General features: G+C 37.8%; 1 protein-coding gene across 1 annotated transcript in view; it reads left to right on the forward strand.

The window, feature by feature from the left end:
• LOC124777607 (esterase FE4-like) overlaps positions 1-23122 on the forward strand; it is a 143518-nt gene extending 120396 nt beyond the window's left edge. Inside the window, exons 9-11 of the mRNA XM_047253068.1 lie at positions 878-1025; positions 19640-19772; positions 22870-23122. Of these exons, the coding sequence (XP_047109024.1) occupies positions 878-1025; positions 19640-19772; positions 22870-23032 (444 nt within the window). The 3' untranslated portion in view covers positions 23033-23122. The remainder of the gene's footprint in view (positions 1-877; positions 1026-19639; positions 19773-22869) is intronic.
• Positions 23123-25959: the final 2837 nt, after the last annotated feature.

Raw genomic sequence — 25959 nt, forward strand, 5'->3', positions numbered from 1 at the left:
TCTCTGCCAGTCACTGAAATGTATCGAGTAACATGCAAAAGACTGCTTATAAAGCTTCTGAAAGCAGTATTGAGAGAGTAATCTAGCATCATGCTACAGCCCTCCATATATCACACCTGCACAAATTGTGAGACAAGGTTAGATTTTTCTTCATCCACACAATAAGGCTGAAATGCGAAATACTCTCTTCCATGTTCTTTCTACTGGTTTTCAGAGGCCTGAAAAAGATATAGACCTGTCTCATCTTGGTATTTTTGTTTTTAAATACATATTACTCCTGGAGGTACAGTTTTTTATTTCATTACTCACCAGTACAAACTTGTTAAGGCATATAGCACAATGCTCTCTTAGGAGCTGTCAGCTAAAGATGTTTCAAAAAATATTTTCAATTTAATTTCTGTATGGAAAGTAGAGTTGTGCCCAAAAAAGTGGTCATTGGATATTTCATCTGATAAGTTTGGTGTGATAATCAATTGATGAATACATATTGACAATGACTTCCCAACATGAAGAATCATCAGCATTTCCAGCAGCAGCTGAATGTAAGCAATATTTAATGTGCAGTGACAACCACAACAATGTTTACCACTAATAGTTAGTGCATGAACATACATTTAACATGGAAAAGGTAATGGCTGTGTCTCAGAATAATCACTTAGTATAGTAGACTATATCTGAGGCCATCTGTAGCTCCATTTTGATGCTATGATTACTTCTTAATGCTGTCCTAAAACTTGACAGAATTTGTGATCTCAGTATTGGCAAGAAATTTAAGTATTTTACAGTACATGCATCAATAGTAAGAAATAGTTTTTTTACTTGTGTAATTACAACACATATAAATCATATTAAACTAAATTTATTTTTCTTTTCACAGCTTTTAAGTGATATATACTTTCTAGAGGGAATGAACAGTACAGTTTCATCCATGGCAACTAAAGCAGAATTCCCTATTTACTTCTACCGTTTCAGCTATGAAGGGACCTTATCACCTATTTCTGTCTTCACATATAATGGTGTAGCTGGTAAGAAATATTTTAAGTGATTCTTTTCTATTTATTCATAAACTATATTTCAATTTGTCTGTTATCACAAAATAATAATCTCTTCAGGTGGTACCATTTATATATAAATTTAGTTTTTCATTTCTTGGTGTTGTAAAAATCAATCATTGAAACTGCTTTATTGTATTGCTTTATACAACACTTCAAAAGCGACTGTACTGTTTCAAACAGTTTTTCATTTGCCCATCATGGACAATTCTTAAGAGGATTAATTAAAATTCAAATGGTTAGGAAACACGTAGAAGCATTTCTCATTATCAAATATGCCAGTCATTTTAGAAGCCACAAAAATACAAAAGTCGTAGATTACAAATGCTACTGATGAAAATACTTCTTGAGGCTTTTAGTGATTGTAATCTTAACGTGACACCAAAAAATAGTACCCACCACATTTTTAACCATTAACATTCAATATTTAAAAATTCATTTTTCTAATTTTTATAGACTATATATACCCAGTTCTGAGATGCACTTTTTTCTGGTTTTTGGGATGAAAATCAAATGGAAGTTCTTACTATACCGACATGCTTTGCAGGCCAAAAATAATGGTCCCAAAACTTCTGTGTTAGTAAAAATAAAAAAAGGCTAGAAGATGAGTCTACTCAATTCCCCTGGAGGCAGATGTGTATGCAGGCCATACAACATCTGCAGTATAATGAAAATTATCAGAAATCAAAAGGTAATTGGCAGTAATTCCAAACAGGATAATGCCAATTCTGCAACCACTTGATGTCTGCTTGAATAAACCATTTAAGGACAAGCTTAATTGGATGTACATGGGCTGGCTTTCAAAAAATGACTGATAACTGGTACAAGCAGGTTGTGTAAAATGCACAAGTTTGTCACAAGTGTGCAACTAGACTGATGATGTGTGGAAGTGTGTGCCAAATCAAATTGTGCAAAAGGCATTTAAAAATGTTTGATATCAAATTCACTAGATGGTACTGAAGGTGATGCCCTGTCTGAAGAATTGAATTACAAAGGATTGAGTGATAGTGATTCAGAATTAACTAATTGATATTTTAATCATTCCATAAAATTTGTATTATGAATCTAATAAAATTTTGTCATTATTATATCTGCTTTTAATTACTAAGTTATTTTTATTCTTATTTTGTGGCCTTCACGAAAAATATACTATGAAAAGCTGTTTGGCAAGCCTGTATTTATTATTTATGTCAACATGGCCAATGCTACAGCTTGGATGTTTTCCTACTAGTGACAAGAGATGGTTCCTATGAATTGTGAATCACATACTTTCTTCATCATAAGAATAATACATATATAAACATTATGCTATGTATTCTTCTGTGTTATCTGTTACCTCATTAAAATCCTGTTCGTCTAAGAAACTGGAGTGGGACAATGGCAAACATGGAAGAATATGCATATCATGCTCTGTTTACATTCTTATGGTGAAAAGTGAAACAGTCAGAAATGAAGCACAGCAAGTGACTTCTATGACTATAAATTATATGCAGACAAGCTATGTGGTTTTTGAAAGAGGATGTGCCGGCCGCGGTGGTCTAGCGGTTCTAGGCGCTCAGTCCGGAACTGCGCAACTGCTATGGTCGCAGGTTCGAATCCTCCCTCGGGCATGGATGTGTGTGATGTACTTAGGTTAGTTAGGTTTAAGTAGTTCTAAGTTCTAGGGGACTGATGACCACAGATGTTAAGTCCCATAGTGCTCAGAGCCATTTGAAAGAGGACGTTAATCTACAAAAACCCTTTCCTAAGCTCCACTGTTAAGCTTATGATTTGAACCAAATTGCTGTAGCTGTATCTTAATCCAATCTGTCTAATTTGTATCTCATGTTAACATGAAGCATCTTCATTGAAGTTTTGAAGTGTGGCCTAAAACTTTTTTCCTCCTTGAATTTGAGTCTCACTTTTTGGGTGCGGCTTAGATTTGTGTACTTTGTTTTTCTTGAATTTAGGGTCTCATTTTTTGGGTGCAGCTTATATTCAAGTAAATATGGTATACAGCAAAAAGCCAAAATGTGACAAGTGCCCACCACGAGATGAATGCTGCCTGATGGCATTGCAGGCAAGAAAAAAAATATAAGTAGAGTACAGATGAATGAAAATTCATTCTAATGAAAATATGGGCCACAAATGGGGAAGTCCACTGACATAAGTGACTTTGACAAGAGGAAAATTATGCTCCAACAACAGGAAACAAGCATCTCAGAAACAACGAAGCTGACTGGCTGTTCACATGGTAGTTGCAAGCATCTAAGGAAAGTGGCTGAAGGAAAGTGAAACTGTGAGTAAATTACAAGGTTTTGGATGTCCATGACTCATCATAGAACTTAAATGTTTGAGGCTTGCCCACTCTGTAAATCAGAATAGACAGTGATCTGTAACAGATGTGACAACAGAGTATAATACTAGTGCAGGCACAAATACTTCAGAGCACACTGTTCATGAACATTGTTGAACATATGGCACAACAGCAGATGATCCCTGTGTTCCCATGTTGACATTAACTGTTACAATTACAGTGAGCACAGGATCATTGAAATTGGACTGTGGATCAATGAAAACGTTGCCTGGTCAGATGACTCATATTTGTTGTTACACCAGTCACTGGTTATGTTCAGATGTGCTGTCATCCAGGCAAATGGCTGCCAGAAACATGCACTGTACCATGGACCCAGACCAGTGGAGGGAGTATTAGGCTACGAGGGACATTCATATGGACTTCCATGTAACCTGTGGTTGAAATCTAAAGCACCAAAAGAGTTGCGAACAGTGTGAACATACTGAAGACCACTTACAATGTGTTATGTGTGATGTCTTCCCTCACGACAATGACATCTTCCAACTGTCCATATCACAAGATCATAATCATGCTAAAGTAGTTTGATGAGCATGAGGGTGATATCACAACAAATTCATCTGATCTGAACCTGATGGAACACATCTGGAATGATATGAAGCACCAGCTCTGCATCCACGAACAACCAGTCCAAAATATATGGGAGCTGCTTGCCCTGTGCATTGATGTCTGATGCCACATACCTCTGTAAATCTACCAAGGACTTGTTGAATCCATGTCAGGCAGAATTACTGCTATACTGAGTACTAAAGGTGGGCCAACATGCTATTAAGCAGGCAGTCATAATGTTTTGGATCATCAGTGTATATCCTATACTATTTTAATTAACTCTGTTTCCTAGGTGAATACAATGTATGGCAAGAAATGAACAATGGTTCACAATAAATTGGCCTTGAAGATCGGAAAAAAGAATGTTTTTCACAAGAACTTTTTGATTCTGAACTAAAATTATGTTGCCATATTTACATGTAAAGCTGGGTCTGAGGAACCAGTTTTTGAGAATGTTTCTCAAATATGAAGTTTCCTTGTCTATAAGTGATATGAAAGTACTTAAAATTAAAAAAAAAATTGGAATCCAACTCTGATACAAAAATGGCAGTGAGTGAGAAGGAGGCTTTGCATATCATAAAAAAGGACTGTCATTATGTTTCTGTTGCAGCCAACATATGGAAAAAGTTAAAGAAATTGTGTTGTCTGATGACACTTAAGATTCAATTTTCGAGGAGTCACCTTGATTTTTCCCCAAAAATTTGGGTACTGGCAGCAAGGAATAAGATGAGTACTTTCATCAAGATGTCAGTGATATCAGGGCTGCAGAAATACTTATTTGATGTGAGATTACTGTTGGTAACATCACAGGGAAGCATAAAAAACAGTTCAGTTCATCAAAGAAAATACTTTATAAGGTGATTTAAAGAGCTGAGAGAAAGGGAATATAAGACAATGAACACAAAATATATGTGTAATCAAGCCTTTGTACAGGCTGAAAAATTACCTTTAATTCCAAAAATGATCTGCTAATTTTCTAGTCTGTAATGAAGTGACAGGGTGAAAAAAAAAACTGTATGTAACAGAAAAATTGGTGTCAGGTATGGATTTTGTGCCCAAAACACTGAGATTGCCTACCAAAATGTAATCAAAAAATATTTTGTCGCTGGCCTGTGTTTGCACTGATTGGGTCATGGGTAAACAAATTCTGTGAAATACAGAGAAAATTATTGACCAGGAAACAATAAGTTGGCCACAAGTTAAGATAGCATGTCTTGAAGTTTGTGATGCAATGATAAATATTCTACCACTCAGACTACAATGCAACACCTAGTGTGAAGAGCCATGTTAGGACAGTAATTATTATATTATCCTGGAAGTAATACAGACAGAGGCCCTTTATTTGACTTCTATTTCTTCTTATTATTGGCTTTGACTTTATTGCTACTCTTTTTCAGTTGTGTTACTACTTTTTCATTCCTTTATCTCTTGACTATTTTCTTTATTTGCTACAAAGGCAAACCATTCAACTCAAACATGAGTCTTGAAACCACAGTAGTTTGTTAAACATCACTCTCACAGCTGGCATGCTCTTCACTCCAAACCAATGTTTTTTACTTCAAATTAATGTTTATACAGGGTGAACATTAATAAAACAACAAACTGTAGGGATGAATTTCTGACTGGAAATTGATAAAAAAAAAGATCCTATGAATATGGGTCCGGAATTAGTGGTATCATGGTAGATGGAATTGATGAATGAAAGTTCCTCTGAGCACATGCCATGTGTTCCTTGTGTGTTTCAGGCTGTGCATTGATGTAGCATACTGAAAGCTGCAGAATTGTCTGGTATTCATGTTGGGAACAAGCTAAGATGGTATTTGTGTACTGCCAAGCAGATGGAAACGGTTGAGATGCAGCATGCCTATACCAAAACAAATACCCTCACAGACACCAACCACATCATACATTTCAAGCCATTTTTTGGGTGTTCGTGTGATTATGGGTCTTTTCAGATAGATGACCGTACAGGAAGGCAGCAGACTGTGTATACACCTGATTTGGAGGACCGGGTTCTAAGAGATATTGATACAAACCCTAGCACAAGCCCCAGGCAAATGGCCCACCAACATGGTGTAAGCCAGAATACGATTATGTGTAGCCTGCATGGCAACCGCTACTATGCATATCACATGTAGTGAGAGGAAGAATCATCAGCAACCTCATTTCCCTCCATGGTTAGGATTTTGTCAGTGGTGTTCGCACCACACCATCACAATCAGAGGATTTCTGCCATCAGTCATGTGAAAGATTGCATTGCATCCAGTGGAGACCACTTTGAACATTTTCTGTGATGTGGATGTGATGCAACTCTGAAGTGTGTACCATGAAGATCTGTTGTCATTGCATGCACAGTGTCCATTTCTGGACACATGATCATGGGACCTTTTTTCCTCCATTTCCAGTCAGGAATCCATCCCTGCAGTTCATCAGTTTCATTAATGTTCACCCTGCACATACATTTAATTACCAAGGTGAAATTAGTGTTATGTGACACCAAAACAATCCTAGCATCAACCAGAAATCAAACCTAAAACTCTAGGGCTTGTAGTCTGGTGGGACTCTTGCACACCAAACCCTGAGACCACTTACCTTTTTCAGATAGTAACAAATGATACAGTGGTTTTAGAAATGTATTTCTAAGTACTTCTGTTGAGAAGAAAATTAATGAGCAACCAGTAACAAGATATCCTACTGGCAGGTCAGTTCTGAGCTTGACTGGGGCCCATTTACTCCTCTCCTCTCCTCTTCCCCTCTCCATACTACATCTTCAGTTGTAAACAGAGCCAGTTTAAGGCTACCCTAAGAACCATAGTCGCAGTGGGCCCTGAGCTTGAGAGGGCTGCACCAGGAGCCCGGTCAGAATTTGTTATTACTTAATGAATAGTCTGGTTTCCTTTTAAAAGGAAAAAAATTCTTCGGATTTAGAAATTAATAGGCTGCAGTCATACTTCTCCTGTTATTGAGAGCACCATCATTGCTGATTCCAGTTTTCTTTAAACTGAGTAGCTTTGATGATACCCCCAGCTTATGCACAAATATGAGAAGAATTTGATGTCACTACTGGTGCTGTGTGCATTATTGCCTACAATGCTAGATAAAGTATGGCTTGTAGTCTGAGACTACCATTGCAAATAGTATGTGATTTGGTATTTCCAGAGCTAATCTGCAAGCCAGACAGGTTACAGGGCCCTAATGTTTTCAGCATATTGGTTCAGCAGCTGTCATGTGTGTGAAGAATGAATGGAGAGGGTGAGGGTCATGCTATTGGAACATATGATTTCTTTAATGCAAGAATATAAAATGAACTATAAGTAATTGTAGGGTGCCAAAAAACAACATAGATGTGACATCCTAAAAGAGCAGTTGTGGCAAAAGGGTTTATTGAATACATTTTTAAACCAAACTGACAGTGTTTCTGTGAATGTACAGTGTGATGTGAAATTATAGCTAAAGCTTCATCAGTTAATAGCACTGAAGAATTTTATGTTTTGTGCAAGAGTGAACTAGTGGCTGCTCACTGTTCCACTGGTGGAAATAGCCTGTGATAGCTTTACTGCAGAAGAAACCAGAGCTGACCAGCTTAGCAATCGGGGAACTTGGCCAGATATTATGAATGATAATTTTAGCATGTGTGCAATTAAGGAAGGTCTGTGAGGCATTAGTGAAAAAATGTAAAATTTCCTGTGGAAATAAGAAAAGGTGCTTTAATCTTTTTCATTGCTTCCAGATATTGTAAATGATAACTTTAGGATAAATGCAATTAAGGAAGGTCTCCAAGATATTTTTTCATTTCTTCCACCATCTTTCAAATGAGTTAAGCAAATGTAGCTTGTATATTCTTGAATGGAAGAAGCTGTGTATTGCTTTTGTTAAGTTGTTCAATTAGAGTGCTCACTCTCTCATAACAAATGCTTTAGAGAATGACAATACTTGATTAAATATTCTCGCTAACCACGAACTGTCCTGCAAACATATTATTGAAATGTGCAAGTGGAAAGAGCTTCCACAGAGAATCAAAAAGTCAAAATTAATGGATCAGTCAGATCAACACAAACTGATTTGGAAGAAAAGAGGTGGTGATCAGTTTTGATAATGTTATTTTCAACAATGTTTCTGTGCTGAAAGAAATCTTTCATAAAGAGGTGAACATGAAATGTTTGGAAGTCCAAGTATGGAAACTTTTTAGGAGAAGTAGAATTAATGGCCAAGTATTAAATGATCATATTAATTGTGTAGCTAAACCTGGAAGATTGTTTACATACTTAAGAAAGGGCATACAAAATGAAATCATTCCCATAATTTATGATGAGACAGGATCTCTTATTAAGAATACCATACTCCAAAATTAGTATTATTCAACAATATTGGACCATACTTCATATTTAAGACACAAGAAGCTATTAAGCATGGTTTTATGTGTGGTAGAAGTGTTTTCCAACCATTTACAACTGAAGAATATTTTTTGATTTTTGTAAGTGAGTCACACTACTGGAAAAAGTCTCACAGAATTGCTGCTTCAGGTACTCCATAACCTTTTCAGGGACAATCTTCAGACAAGGCAGTAGCATGAATGGCAATAAGAGTGTTACTCAAGATTGAATCATCAAAGAAAATCCAAGAGCTAATTATATCTCTTGCTGTGGTTCATAGCTTGAACTTGGATGTTAGAGATGCCATTAATCATCTGTAATTGTGCTACCTTTTTGTTTAAGTTCAAAGAATGTTCACATTATTTTCTGCCTGTGTGAAGCACATAAACCTGAACCTGAAGCTGCTGTGAATTAAAAGATAGGAGGCTATGACAGAAAGTTTTTGGGCTGTGAGATCTGAGTTTACTAGGACTTGCATTAGTACAGTTAAATAACACTTGCAAAAATGATCCAATGTGCTTCAGTGAAGTACCTAGTCTATTTAAAGAAGTAACAAAATTTAAGTTTTCCCTGTGTGTTTTGACATCGAATAGTGTCCTTTGCCTTGTCAGCAGAGTTTATAAAGCAATTCAGCAAGAAGGTATGCAGTTAGACACTACAATAAAATTAATACAATCAGCACCAAGTGATACTGAAGAATATAGAGCCAACAGTTTTGAAAAGGCTAAGAAAGGAGCTGAGGAATCGGTTGCAGCTTTAGAAAATGTTGCTGAGTTAATAGAATCTACATCTGCAACTTTTAAAAGGCAGTTTTGTTATGAAAGTAAGGATCAGCCCACTCCAGGGGAGGAGAGCTGCTTCTATATTGTGGTAGACACCACTGTTATGTCTGTGAAGGAAAGGTTTCAGCTGCACAGTAACTGCTGTGACGTGTTCAATGTTATTTGTGACATTAAGATGTTCACAACAAAGAAATCTTGCAGATGCTTTGACAGACCATAAAAAGCAATCAAAAGATACAAATTCACAGGAACTTATAAATGAATGGGAAACATTGTCCACTATGCTTCCACAAGCTGCCAACAGATTTAGAAATACTTCAGTAGACATTTTCCCAAATGTAACAATTTGTTAAGAATATTTTTTTTTGCAAGCCAGTGTTTGCAGCTGGTGCAGAACATAGCTTTTGAAAGTTAAAGATCATGAAAAATTGAGATCTTATGAGCAATGAATGGGTAATAAGTCATGACATAATAGAAGTGGAAAGATAGATTGCACATTCGCTCAGCATGAAGTTAGTGTATGTTTTGCTCCTCAAAAGCAAAAACAATTAACATTTAGCTGAGTCATTTTTAAAATTATGTTTGTAGAATTTAGTAGGCTTTACCCCATTTTATTTATCATTAGACACCCTCTATTACACTGTGTGCCTAATTTTGCATGGTTGTCGTGGTGCGCGTAAAAGTTATTACCACCTAATCAGCCAAGTGTAGCTCAGAGTTATTGCTACTTCTAATAATTCATGTTAAAGAGTGATAAAGGATCACAGAACAAAATTTAAGAATGCATATAAATAGAATTTATTTATATGACAGCTCTCACTGGCTACTTGTTTTGGATGTAAAAACAGGTCAACATATCACATAATAAGGAAACCCACTGCTGAAATAGCCAGTTTTTGCTTCTTTAAAAATAAAAATTAAACTCAAATGCTAAAGTTCTACAGCCATTACAATATCTGTAGTAAACTGTGGTTCCCTCAATTTGTATGAAATATTGTAAGTAATTTTTTTTAATATATTACGGAATCAGCACATGTGCTTGCTGTTAAATTTGCTGGTTAAAGAAAAACATATTTGACACTATGATTCTTGATGTTTTTTATGAGAATTATTTTGCAAATGAGATGCAACAGTGAAGTTCTACTTCACAACATGTCATGACGCAGAGGTGACTTTTCCAAATGAGAAACAAATTTTGACAGATGTAAGGAAAACTTTTCTGAAAGATTTGGAAAAATATTTAGTAATTTAATAAAGCAAACACAACCAAAATCAGTTCAGAATTGTTTTAGTATTACTGTAATGTTGGAAATGGCAAATGAATTGTTATATTCCTAACTCTCCAGCTCTATTTTGTGTTGGTTTCAGGTGCAGTTCAGTCATTTCAGGTGCATATACATACATATCTGGTGCATATTTTCCTTGTTTTAGTGTATATTTCCAGTATTATTGTCCATATTTAATGCATAAATGCATACATTTAACACAAAACAATCAACTGGCAATCTAGCTTGAGTGACAGCACTGTTGTGTCCACTTTTAAAAAAAAATAGAAGATAAATGGAGATACTATGAAACTTACATTACCCAGTATTATTAGAACTTGAACTTCACGTGCTACACACTCCACATAAAAAATAACTGAATTAAAATTTGTTTTTGCCAATGAGTCCTGAGATCATGCAAAGTCATGGGTAAGCTGGTACTTAATAAACTGCTTTCATCCTTCTACTTCAAACCATTCAAAAACATACAACTATTTCTGAACCTCTCTGAAAAAATGTGGGAGCCTCCATGTTGATACTTTCTAGTACTGAAAGCATCAATAACAGAAATATTTAAACAGCATCCCAACTCTAATAATGCTGTCATCGCTGACACTTGTGTGGTATTAATTTTTAAAACCACCTTAGTCTCTTCGTAATACATGTGCTGATTGAAGAATTTGGATTCTACAAATGTAGCATATGCCAACAGTGCTCCATCTAGCTATAATTGCACCAGATTTATTGTCAAAAACAGGAATAATAATGTTATCCATTAAAGTACTTTGTACTTTTTTCATTCTCACCAGATATCTAGGACACCAAAAATACTGTATTATCCCAAACCTAAACAGATACAATACACATTATGTACAGAAATTTATCAAAGAACTGTTTTGAAGGGCAGTACTGTCATAATATGATACTTACATTCTCTGTTTGTCCAGACTGTTCATGTTTCATTATAGTTTTCTTCACGCTCCATTTCTCTAAATTTTAAGGAGGACTTTGGGTTGAGGTACAGCAATCACATATGAAATTAAAACTGACTTCACATCAAGTTTGAATGTGACTATTTTATTACAATCATAGAGAAATACATGTGTTTTTGTAACCACATCGCAACTCACTTGTCTCTGACTTCTTTGTTCATCTACAACCTGATAAAGCCTACAAACGACTGGTTACCATGAGATCTTTCTAAGGACTAATGTGGTGTCTGTTCTGCAGAAACATGCTAATTGGAACTGCAGTCACAGCTGACATAAACAGTGCTAATCATTTGCCAACTCACACATGCAGATTTACCATTACACTAAATTTTGGCAGTGATGTGGCACACAGTGGCCTGCATGAGACAAAGCAGGCAGGCAGTGCGAGCTGGATAACACATGACACATGTCTCTGATATTTCCCACTGCAGGCCATATGGGTCTAGTTAACACAGCTCCCCACAAACACACATACAAAGTCTTACTACTTGGTTAATTTTGTGGTGTCTTTCATCAGTCCACAAAAGAGACAGTGCTACACAGGCCACTCTGGAAACCATCCATTTGATGACACGACCTTTGTTCTGAATGGTTCGCATGTTTGCACAATGTGCTTATCACTGGAGTGTGTACCCTCCAGGAGCAGTGATCAAGCCGTACCACCAGTGCAGTGTCCTAGTACAGACATTAAAGACACAAGTTTGTTTGTAACACCTAGCAAGGCATGCCAAAATAAATGTTTAGTGCGTGGTTGGGGCAGTGCCAGCAGTTCACTGCATGTCTAGAACCATAAGTGGTGATGACATCACATCCCCATTTCACTCATGACCCCAATGTGCTTCTTTGATGTGTTTTGTGTTATTTCCATTGCGTGCTTATCCTTTGTATGAGAACTTCACTCTAAGCCAAGATGTTGAATTTAGAAGACTACAAAAGACTATAGAAGACCTGCTCACATGCAGCCGGAGATTGGAGAGTTTGTTACAGGTGCACTCTACATGCACAGACTGAGCGCATCTGTAGACAGCTCAGGAAAATGTTGGCACACAAAGCCCCATCACACCGGCACCTCCTACTGCACTGGGCGGGTGCTGGTCTGGCTGCCTCCCTTTTGCCATTGTGACCCTGTCGTGTGGTTTAGTGAAGTGGAGGTGGTCTTCATGAGTAACAATGTAACCTGTGACTTTGCAAAATTCACGCATGTAGTGAGCCAGCTCAACGAAAACTACGTGGTCAAAGTATGAGATATAATCACCAGCCTGCCAATGCAGACCTCTTACAAATGACTCAAGGAAGAACTGATCCATCAGACCTCCTGATCCAAGGAACAACAGGTGGATCTCATCTGAGTGTGAGTTAACAAGCATTTCACTCACATTTAAATATATGGCCAAAAGAGTCATCCTTCAAGAATTGTGAAACAAACCCTGTCACACAGGATTGTGTGCCACAAAGAGCACAGATTCGCCACGAGATGGGGAAATTTACAGGAGTCTATTATGCTGAATGAGACCTAAGTGCTGTAGTGTGCGACTGAGACAGACGAGAACCTACAGTGTAGGGAAATCCCAATGAACCCACAGTAATTTTAATCTACCAACCTTCATAAATTTGCATGGCGGTCCCAATAAAACTTGAATATTGATCATATCTATAGTAGTTTAGGGTTTACTGTTAAAGTGAAATTAACAAGTTTTGTTACAAAGACCCGAATGCTTAAATCTGAACACTTTGGTCAATCTTAATGAATGACATTTCATATAGAAGCGCATCATTAAAATGACGGATGTTGTAAATATCAACTTTGTAACTTTATTTGTTTAAAAGATCTAATAAATTTAAATTATCAGTATTTTCAATTAAGCATCAGATCATCATTTCCTCCACAAAACACGTTGAACGGTGACAGAATGACACCTTATTGAATCATTAGGTAATAAAATTTTTGTTGTAAAGTTTAGTGTATAATACTTACTTTTGTTATCAGAAAGCACATCAGTGCAAGGCTACTGGTCATGACATTCAAAGTTAAGAAGGAAATTATATTGGTTTTATGTAAAAGAATTTAATGTTTATTATGTGATGCATATTATTGTTACTTTATTTAGAACATGAAAGTGGTTAAGCATTGATTATTTAAATATGTTAAAATTTATAATAATGCAGAATAAGCTGTAGCCAATCAGATGGACAGCTTCAGGGAAGGGAACTGCGCTAGTCAGTTGAGCAACAATGTTCGTCATGTGGGGGATGTGGCCGGAGATGGGCAGAGGAACAGTGTTGGAAGACACAAAAACAGACTGTCTGTCTTTAGATAGCTAGGAAGTGAAACAACTTAGAAAATGTCGCATTGTGTGGTATCGCGGGACTTAGTAATTGACTGGTGAGCAGCTGTGCACCTTGGGTGAACTCTGACTTTTCACTTAGTTAATGAGGTGGAGTACTGGACTTTTAGTTCGTGATGAGATTGTGAATGATCAAACTCTGTCAAATGGGTATGTGCTGGAGTGTAACAGTAACTCTAAATATGACCACTTTCACTAATAGTTTGCTTTCTGAATAAACATTATTCCAACCAAATCACAACTGTGTGGCCTACATTATTTATGGGTCATTAATTTAGTTCCTGATATTATTATTATTATTACTGTTATTATATGTTACATTAACTTTGTATTTTGCAAACTTGCCATCAGCCAGACAATTTAACCAAAGGGTCACAAGTGTCTAATTTAGGGTCTGTAATGCAACATGTTTGGTTCAACCCCTAGACAAGTTTGAGCCAAGACGTTTTGACGAAGAGGAACTGCACGTGAGCCTGAACATCTCTAGGATGTTAGCTTGCATGAGGAACAATGGGCACACCAATTGCTGCACCAAGATAAATGTGGGGACTGAAGACCTTCCCAGTTCCTACATCACTTGGGGAGCCGGTACTGGATTCACTGTTATGCACTAACTGGGTGTGCAGCCTCCCCACTCAGGTGCAGGTGGTAATATCAGTGCAGACAGAGATGCAGCTGGATGCCATTGCAAACTTGGCCAACCATATGTAGGGCACAACGATGTCTAGCACCATGGCCATGGCAGCTTATGACACCATTCCAACTCCATGGTGGCATGCACCTCCTGTAGCCTCTGCCATGAACACAGAGTTGCACCAGCTAGTTTACAACTTGGGCACACAGGTGGCAGCTCTCCCCACACAGGTCAATCAGTTGGCACCTTCACAGGCAGAGGTCAGCAGGCACCGCAGTGGTAGCCAATTCAGCCACCACCAAACTGGCTTGCACAACTGGTAACACAGCTCCAGCTGTTCGAATGGTGCTCCACTGACAGCAGAGTGGCCGCCAAGTGACTTCTGCTGGTACCACACACACTTCAGCAAGAAGCGACAAAATGATGTCCTCCCTGCACATGCCAAAATGCCAGCTGCAACCAGGCCTAGATGCACCCAGCTGCAGTTCAGTATCCAGGCATCTTATCATAGCAGAATGGGCAGGCAATGTGAGGTACCTCTTTGATATGAGCTTGGACATCTCGATATTCCCCCATTTTTGCTAAGAGAATGCAAGCAGGCCTAGGCACTCTCTCTCACTGCAGTGAACAATTTGGCCATTAAAACTTATGGTACACACAACCACAATTTAGATCTAAAGGGCATTTACTGTGGCTAATCTCAGTGAGCCGGTCATGGGAGTGCATTTTATCTGCCATTACAGGCTGCCAGCTGACTTCACAAACGGCCTGCTCACTGACGCAACAACAAATTCAAAGATAGTGGAACAGAGCCGGCAGGACACATTCTACACTATAAAACTTGTGAAGGGCCCTGGACCTTACACTGACATTCTGGAAAAATTTCATGAACTCACCAACCCAGCTGGTGCACTGAATGACACCCAGCAATGGTGCACCACATAATAACCACACCCAGCCCATCCACATCGTACTGCCCACATCGACTAATGCTCAATAGAGTTTCAGTAGCAAAGGCTGAGTTCAAGGTCATGCTGCATCAAGGCATCGTTTGGCCATCAAGCAGCCCATGGTCATGTTTGTTGCATTTAGTTGTGAAAAAAGACAATTCGTAGTACCCATGTGAGGACTATCACACCCTTAATACACAGACAGCGCCAGATTGATATCAGGTACCACACCTTCAAGATTTATATCCACACATTGGCAGGCTGTGTCATATTTAGTAAAACTGATTGCGCACAGATGTACACACAAATTTCAGTGGTGCCCAAAGACATTTAGAAAATGGCCATTTGGGCTTTTGAAGAAAGTCTGTCTTTGACTTTTGGTCTCCAGCATCTGAGTGAAGCTAGAATTGTCATCAACACGGTGAAATGCACATTTGGTGTAACGGAAATAGTTCCTTGGCCATTTAATCACCCCCACTGTATCGATGCCACAATGCCACTATTGGAGAAGGTACAAGCGATTGTGAACATGCCATGTCTGTAGACAGAGTTATGCTACTACCTCAGCATGTTGAAATTTTATCACTGCCATCTGCCCAATGCTGCCACCATGCAAGAACCTATGACAAGCCACTGCAAGGTCCCATCCTGAAAGGGAAGACTTCTGTGAATTGTATGGATGCACTGGAGCAGAGCTTTATGGAGTCAAAGTGGAAACTTGCAGAAGCGATGCTGCTCGTGCCCCCGGTACATAATGTGAACTTAGCCATAGTGGTGGACACTAGCCAGATCACCACCAGCATGGTGCTGTAACAGCATGTCGGTGGGAGCTGGCAGCCACTTGGTCTTTTCGTGAATAAAGTGTCAGAATCACAAAACGCTTGGAGCACTTACGACAGGGAGATGCTTTCAGTATACATGACAGTGAAATACTTCTGTCCATCAGTAGAAGCCCAGAAATTTGTCATTTTCACTGACCATAAACCAATAGCTCATGTGTTTCAAAATAATCACTCGAAGAGTTCACAGCACGAATCCAGCAAATACAATACGTCAAAATTTACATCAAGCATCCATCATTTTTCTGGGATAGATAGACAATATAGTGGCTAATTGCTTGTCCCAAGCTTGTGCCATTGTCTTGCCCCATGTGAACTTTGAGGATGTTGCCCAAGTACAGGAGAGTGGTGAAGAACTGCACAGTTTTCGTCATGACATCTCCAGTTGCCTGCAGCTGGAGCTAGTGCCTGTCTCTGGCTCTGCATGGGTGATTTGGTGCGACATTTCCACCAGCACACACCAACTGTTCCTTCTGGAGAAATTCTGGTGCACTGCCTTTGACCAAATCCATGGACTATCACACACTGGCACTGACACTACTGCCATGCTCATCTGGCCCAGGCTCTGGAAGAACTGCTGTGAATGGGCATGTACTTGCACCACATGCCAGCATGCCAAAGTCAGGAGACACAACCACACACCCATGGGTATCTTTTGCAATGCCGATTTGCACATGCCCATGTGGACCTTGTCAGCCTGCTCTCTCTCTCCAAAGGCAAGCAGTATCTGCTGGCTATCATGGACTGTTTCACTCGCTGGCCAGATTCAACACCCATTGCCAACATCACTGCTGAGACTCACCACCACCCTCATTGACACTGGTGGCATGCTTCAGATGACAGTCACTTGACGACAGACTGTGTCTGCCAATTTGGCTGCGTGTTGTTCACACACATCACCAGACTGTGTGACATATGATTACACAGAACCATAAACTACTATCTGTCAAACGGCATGGTTGAATGGCTCTATAGGACTATGAAAGTTGCCCTCATGTGCCATGACACCACCTGGATGGAGGTTCTCCCACTGGTGATGCTGGGCCTGCAAGTAATGCCTCAGAAGATCTGACAACAGACAACATGCATTCTGCCAGTGGTCAGATGGAGCCTGCACCTGCAGCCACCAGTGATGCGCAGATGCAACCAGCTCTCATTGCACCACCACATGTTCTTCCCACCACCTCAACCTGGTAGCCAGAGCTGCCACCTGAACCGCACTCACCACAGGCACACAGGTCACCCCCACCACAGCTGACAACAGATTACATCACTCATTCCAGCTGTCATGTCCACTTAAAGTGCCTGTGCAGTGTCATCAAAACACCACACCACACAAAGCAGCAAGCATATCCCTCATCTGTCTTATGTCACTAGAATCTGGCACCCCCCGCCTGCCCACTGCTGTCTGCTGTAGAGACTCTGTATCCACTGGCCACAACTGCAGCCAGTATCTCCGGTTGAGCTGCGGACACCATCTCGTGTGTCAACAGCTGCTTGTCTGTCATGGCTGCTGGACTCGTGTTAGCATCCCTGTGCCTCTACCACATCGAGCGTTGAGACCGGATTGGCATCCATGCTGGCTTTCATGCTCGTGTTCCCATCAAGCTCCAAACGTCACATCCGTGCCATTGGGCACATCCGTCACAGATCCAGGACCCACTTTCAATTCGCAGCAACACCGTACTCATGCAACCCCATACTTGCAAGTTTATACTTATCTGTGCAATCTCTGTACCTCCACTGTCTAGAGTGTTGAGGCTGGATTGAGTGTAAAGCTGTGCTACCATGACTGAGTCCCTCAACAAAATTGTAGGACAGCACAACTCATGAACCTTAGAATTGCCATTCTAAATGTCATTCTGAACAATTCAAATAGTGAACTTCATTCTACTGTAGTGCATTAACTGTAGTACTAGTGAACAGTCTGTGTTGTTATTAAGCTACCATTGTGTCAGCCTTAGAGATGTCTTTCCAAGTGACCCCCAACTATAAGCCTAAGCTGTACATTGCTATTGATAGTTGTATCCAGCACTGGCTGCTGCTGCTGCCACTGCTGTCACTAACCGACTGCATGGGGACACGTCCACCACTCATACTGAGGTCAACTTGCAGACTGAGTTTCATGCTTTCTCGCAGCTATGGACCTCCACTCTTAAAGGGCAGATCTGTGTGGTGGCTGTATCACAGAAAGACACAAATGGCAGAACTGTGGTCACTCCAGCATTCGCCAGCCCAAGCACACAGTTTTACCATTAACTGAAATTTTGGCAACAGTGCAAAGTGCACCAGTCCACATGAGACAAAGCAGGCAGGCAGTGTGAGCTGGATACTGTGACCCAACACACATCTTCGATCTTTCTCACTGTGGACCACACGGGTGGAGTTAATGCAATTTCCCACAAATGTGTATGTGAAGTCTGGCTAATTTACTCACTTTGTGGTGTCTCTCATCCATCCATGAGAGACATAATGTTCCATGGGCCATGCTGGAAACTGACAGTTCAGTGATGTGACCTTTGCTTTGTGAAGTTCACAGAGTTGCACAAAGTGCTTATCACCAGATTGTGTACCCTCCAGGATTTGATGATCAAGCCATATCAGCAGTGCAACATGCCAGTACGGACATTAAAAACATGAGGTTGTTTGTAACACCTAGTGAGACATGCCAAAATAAGTGTACGTCATTAACAAAACAGCCCTCATCAATTTCCCATCACCAAGCCTATTCATTGGACATAGTGCATGGCTGCAGCAGTACTGCTGGTTCGCTGCACACCTAGGACTGTAAGCGGCGATAACATCATGTCCCCACCTCACTAATACTTTTCAAACATGTGACTGACCACAATGGCATCAAAACAAAGAAAATTACACAAAAAGTGTCTTATTATAGTATATTGTTTCATGAGTTTTAAAAGTTTTGCTGATTTTCTACACTTATGTTTTATTATTTATTTTTTTATTTTTTGTTTTTCCCCAATAACTGACAGTTTTGAGATTGTGATTTTATAATACTTTTATTTAATTTTTATACTTATATTTTGACCATTCCTATCAACATTGTTGTGAATGCCCATATAATATATGAATTTTAAATAAAAATAATATAAAACTATGTGACATAGTTTTTATCCAAAGCTTGTCTCAGTATGGTGCACACATCCTAGTCACAAAAACAGAACTTCTCACAAATATGTGTAATTACAACCATTTAATAGCTGTTAAATAATACAAGGGGTATGCAAGACTGAACTGGTCAAAATCATTACAGCTTCTTGCTCAATCATAATGCCACTAGTTAGAAAATAAATGTTACAAAGTAGAGCCATACCCATCTGCCACAAGCACTCCAATTGATCCCATTGATTAAATTTAGTAAAAATCTGAATGATCTTTGTATATAACACTCACAGGCATAAATCCAAATTATTATAGTAATTTCCAATTGCTAAGCGTCTGCTAAACTAAATTATCATATAAACATTTTCTGCTCATCTTCAAGGTGCCTCACATGGAGAAGATGGTGGTTACTTATTTACTATGGGAGAGACACCTCTAAACCTCAGTCCTGAATCTGATGAACATAAAGTTCGGAAAATGATAGTTAAAATGTGGACCAATTTCATGAAATCTGGGTGAGTATAATATTGAACATTTAATAATTACTTTCTTGGTTCTTCTATGGCTTACAAAAAATAAAACATACAAAAAATTAAATAAAGTTGATAAATAAAGAAATTATCACCTCCACCAATAAGTTGCTCATTTGTACTGCGAAACAAATTGAAACATGTTCTATATAAGTTTAGGTAACAATTTGAAGTGATGTTTACAGAAAATGTGATTATGATTTTGTAAAATCAAGACTCATTCAGTTACTATTAGAGAAAGTAATTCCCTCAACCCATAGTAAAAGTTTTGTGTTTGTATGAAAGCAGATATGTGACATGTAGAAATACTGGTAGCACTTGCAGACAAATCACTTTCTTCCAACCAGTGCCAATTTTCTCCACCACTTCATGAGGTAATGGGCAGGTTGTGGCGCCCTGAAAATATTCTGGTTTTGGAGTTGGCGTGGCCGCTCGGCAGGCTATGTGGTGCCAGACATTGGGCAGAGCAAGAGGGGTATCCCCAGTGCATGGCCCAGGCTAACTGTTTGGCTGGGAATTCCATGCTGACGCATTGTCAAGGACTGTGCTTTGTGTCGATGAAGGAGATGTGTATGCCGGGAGTGCCAAAGATGGTGGACTTCATGAAACCATAATGGCAGACATTTCACAGTTCATGTAGAAATTAATAATAGCCAGAGAAATCATGATAACTTAAAAAGAAACATGTACATTACCATTATTTGCATGATTATTTTGATGGTGTAATCAGATTTAAATATATTTATTAGTTTAAAGTTTAGTATCTGACTGTAAATTATACAAGTAACACCCAGGAATGAATTTCCAAAATCTAAATGGTTCATCCGATTTTGTTGATCAGTGTGTCTTTAGAAAGCTATTAGTGTAAATCTAAATCAGTATGAATTACAGGCATGTAACTTGAATAGTACGTGAGTTATTGGAGATCAAAGTGGCCGATTACTATTAATCACTTCAAGTATAAGTGCTCCACAGTGACACGGAAAAATGGTAGCAGCATGCTTATAAATATATTTATTCATCTATGTCTTTGTTTCTATCTGATATATACTATTCATGAAGAAATTGGTCAAATATTTACTCCGTTTTAGAAAACACGGACACATTAGGCTACTTGGTCTACTTTTGGTTTCTATTCCTATTTGTTTATGTATTTAATAATGTGTGTTAGAGAGCTTTTGTGGTCTAGCTGTACAAATATTTATTTAGTTTCAAGTTATTTAAATGTAAATCCAGTATTTCATATGTGTTTCAATATGTTCGGGAATGTGCCTTGGCTTGGAGAAATGGTGGGAGGGCTCCAGCCAATCACAGCACACGTTAATGGGAAGACTGGATGGAAGTGGGGGAGGAGCATTGGGTCACAGAGGGGACACAGGAAGTGCTGGATGGGGAGGCATGACGAGCGGTCGCGGGAAATACTTGGAGAGCGGAGCAGTTTGTGCTTGGTCGTGGGAGATAGAAATATTTCGTAGTGCCAACTTGTGCACTAGTGAGATTTCTGTGGCTTCTGCAGTGAAGATGTAGTATGCGTTTAGAAGTGAATATCTTGCAAGCTACGTTGTTGCTCATAACTAATTACATGAAGTAGGAATTTATTGTTTCCCTGTTATTCAACTTACATTTTATTTAAATGCTGGACCATCAACACCAATAAGTGTTTTACAGTAATAAATGGCATTCTTAAAGGTACTTCTGCTATTGTACTCATCATTTAAAGTCGTTAAAATAGTACCAGCAGATTTTATTTGATTGGAATCTTTCGTTTTTGAATTTCTATGTCACATTCAAAATTCGCAATTGCCGAGTAATAGGAACCTTCGACTAGTCGATTCATGTGTATATTCATATTGTATACTGTAGACTCAGCAGTATATGGCTTGTAATGCAGCAACTATGCACCCCTGCCCCTAGACAACAAAACCACCCAAAACTTTTAATATTTCAACTCTGAGTCTGAGGGTACGTAGTTGAGGGCCACCTCATTTTTTTTTTTAATTTTGAAAGCCTGCAACTAGCAGCATCAGTAAAAATTTTGTACATATCATGTTCTAACAATTGAAGTCTCTGACATATGCCTGAGGGCAGACATTGAAGCAATTCAAAGAGGCCCTGGTTGGCAATATATCCCATACAAAAATTGATAAAAGAGAATAAAGGTGGCACTGTTCTTACAAAAACATATTGGCAAAATTTTGGAATACAAGGTAGGCAGTGAAAAAATTGTGCTGCATCATCATATATCTCACAAAGGAACATGAATGCAAGTTAATGTTCCTATATTATCTTTTTTGTTACTGACTTATTGAACAAAGTATATAGAATTAAATTTGTTCAGTGTCACTTGCATGATTCAATAAAATTCTTCTGAATGTGTGACTGTGCCATGATGCAAAATAAAGTAACCAATAGTGTACTACTGTTGCAGGCAGCATTTATCAGTGTAGTGTATCACTGCAGCTGAATGTGCTACTTGGTCTCTAAACATCTATTTATCACATACAGCACAACACATATAATCACTTGATGGAGACTGTTTGTAACAGCTGCTAAAATATTGGCTGTTATATTTTACACCATGAGACAGTCACACAACTAACAGAATTTTATTGTATCCAACTCTGACAGGCTACTCACCATTTTAGATTTAAACTATTACACTGTTTGATACCCACACAATACTCTGTAAATACATTTCATTCATATTAATCTAATATTATGTGCCCAAAGCAAAAAAGTTTAAAAAGTCTGTACACATTAAGTATCCAGAAACTTGACAAAAATACTTTTTTGCAGTTTCTGTTCTTCTCCCACACATTATCTACTGCTACTCAGTACCTCAGCACAGCTAACAAGTTTATGTTAAGGGAAATGCTTTAGCCTATTTTGGAAATGTACTTCGTTCACCTTACGGACTAGTTCCTTAAGCTGCATTATTCTCCACTGTTTATGCTTGATAAGTTGCTTTTATTTTACCATTACTAGTCTGAAAAAATAAAACTGGGATACACATGTCACTAACATTAGTATAACATTATAAATGTTTAATACTTGGTTTTAATTTTCGTTTCATGATTTTCAGTGTACCAACTGAAGAGCCTTATGATGATGACCTCAACATTATCTGGCCAAAGTATACACTTAAAGAACACGAGTTTTTGGATATAAATGTGAAATCATCCATACAGAGGGAACTGGAACCAAAACGTCTTGGTTTCTGGAGAGGGATATTCCCATCTTCATGAAAAGTTGTGGAACTGAAAACCCAAGCTAAAGCATGTGTTTGAAGACAGTATTGCATCTAATAAAACTTTTGGTGCAGAAGTGAAAGTTAATCTGTTTTTCCCAATGTCTTTTAAAATCAGAGATGATAATTTGTATTACAACCATTTTTACCCTTTCACTGTATTGTGGGTGGGATACTTTAAGTGCAACCTTCACACAGACTGCTAACATTCTGCTACAGGAAATTTGTTGGAAATGTTAAAGAAACACTCACATTTTGATTTTCAGACACTGTTTATGGACATCTAAATTATTTCCTCTCAAGAAAATTCTGGTATATAGAACTGCAGTAGTTGACACTTTTCCAACATAAATTTTAAAATGTTGATATTTATTAATGTATATTAATTCTAATTGTGGAGCATTGTTTGATCAAATATCTTTCAAACAAGATTGAAATTCATTTTAATATCATTACCTAGTGCAGGAACTGAAATACACATTCCACTGAACAGCTAGAGACAATTACGAAAAGGTCACAGTGGAAAGATTGTATGTAGTACACTGATGCCTCAAAAATGAGCACCAATGGATGTTTAAAATATGAAGCCAGGAAAGTTAGAAGGAAAAAAATATGTATTGTATTGTTCTATTGAACCTCATCATCATTTTTGTACATAGTTACAGACTGGTATAGAACAAGTCAGTATTACGAGAAGATCAGATGTGACAATTAATGTGATGAACATCAACAGTACAATTATTACAAATATACAAGAGTTTACATACAAAGAAACCTGCAAGCAAATTATTACTTTCACATAACTGTACTTAGTTTTCTTTTACAATTGAGAATGTGATTAAACCTCAATAAAGGTAAATGCATGGATACTCTTACTAAGACCACAAAAAAGCAATAGGATGTTTACTATTCTTACGGAAGCATGTGATCATAGTTTACATCATCATATCTTTTTGCACAAAAGACAGAAATGCACAATACATCATTGTCATCAGCTTATGAATTTATAACAATTGATCTAGTTTTAAAATGTTTACAACTTATGCAGTATGTTTGTGACCATAGTTTACAATTACAGCTTTTTGTGTAAAAGACACAAATTTGAAAATTAAAAGATATTACAATTTATGACATCAAGATGAAAATGTGTTGTATGACATCCTAGTTCTTTAAGCTAACATTTATTTATTTATACTGTAAGAACAAGTACTGAGGAGATAGATATGTACAGGTCCTAGAATTTTGCTGTCTGTTTTTACTGCTTCACAATTAACACAGTCTATACAAATTTTTCACTATTGCTATTCAGTACAATAATAATGTATACAGTTAGTTTTTAACCTGATAGCAACACTATAACACTTCTGCAGTAGGTAAGTATGTACAACTGCTTTAACTGCTGAGATATTTTTCATCATATTGATGTTACAGTTTAGTTTGTTGTATACAGCTTGTTTCCTACTTGGAATGGTCCATTTTGTTTCAGTGTTATATTTGAATAATGAAGATGTATAGCCTGGTTTCTTCTTGTGTTATGCAAGTGAATATCATGGTTTCTAACTACAAGTTGGTTATTATGATCTAATTTTTTCCTTAGAAAAGTATTACTTAGAAAATATATAAACAAGATGAAGTACAGTCGTATTTACCCATTCAAATACTCCTTCGGTAGCAGCAACTCTGTCAAATCTGGCTGAAAAGTGATTGTCACAAGTAGGCTATTTTAAAATGATGTGGTCCACACCAGATTTACAGTCCAAATACATTAATTGCACTTCAGTATGAGATAGCCTACAGTTATGGCCAGATCGAGTCTCTTCTGTTATAATTTATACACCGATAAACAGATAGCCACATACTATACTAGACTCAGTTGATGTTTTAAAATGTGATTGTTTGATTACAGTAACCCAACATTGAAGTGGCGTATGTTTAGGTGTGGCAGACATTTAATTAAATCAGTCAATAATTAATGTTCTCAAACTATTGTTCTTGAAATCTAACTATCAAACGAGCCCAAAACTAATGTTCAAAATGAGTATAATTTTGAAATAACACACTACACAGTCTGGTCCTATTGTCACAGTAAGCATTTTTGAAGATTAACACAGCTCATGAAATTAATTATGAGTTCATGCTTAATCATTGCTAACTCAGCTACAGTACAGTTTTGGACACAGATCTTATTTGCTTCACAACTTCCACAGACCGACTGAAATGGCTCCCAGCAGCCTCTCTTTTTTTAAGTTTACACTAATTAACACTATCTCAAATATTGTTGTCCACTATCTTTTTTACAACTTACAATTAGACATTTTCATTCCTGGTTAACTCGACAGTGGAGAAAGATTCTGCCGCATGTGAACTTTTAGATACTATACGTAATACATAATACAATACTTGTAATAACTGCTATTAAATTATGCCATCTAGTTTGCCAAAATATGGTTTTACATTTCAGTAACAATGTTTTTATGAAATGTTGTAATTACTCTGAAACTAAATGCGTTACTAACACATTTTAAACATTAGATGTCTAAATATTTCAATTATTTATATATACTTTTGGTCTACTTAACCTGAAAGCAAGTAATTGGGTATAAGTTTACGTAAGAACAATGATAACAAAGTTTGCAATTACTGGTGTTTGTAATTAGCAGTTTTTGGTACACTAATCACACTTATGAACTACAGTTAATCAAAAGAATGTAATGGATAATAAATTTGGACAAGCCCTGTATTAATGTTCAAAATTTCTGGTACTGCCATATAATCTCTGGGAGGAAAAATCATAATGGGGCAGGGAGGCTGGGAATCTACCTGTTTTGTTACAAAAGCAATGGAAGATCTTTAAGTTATTTTAATAAAGGCTTTCACAAGCTTCTGGTAGATGCTATTTCCATGGTTCATACAATTCTCTTTTTG

This window comes from Schistocerca piceifrons, chromosome 2 (genome assembly GCF_021461385.2).
Source record: "Schistocerca piceifrons isolate TAMUIC-IGC-003096 chromosome 2, iqSchPice1.1, whole genome shotgun sequence".
NCBI classification, from domain to species: Eukaryota; Metazoa; Arthropoda; class Insecta; order Orthoptera; family Acrididae; genus Schistocerca; species Schistocerca piceifrons.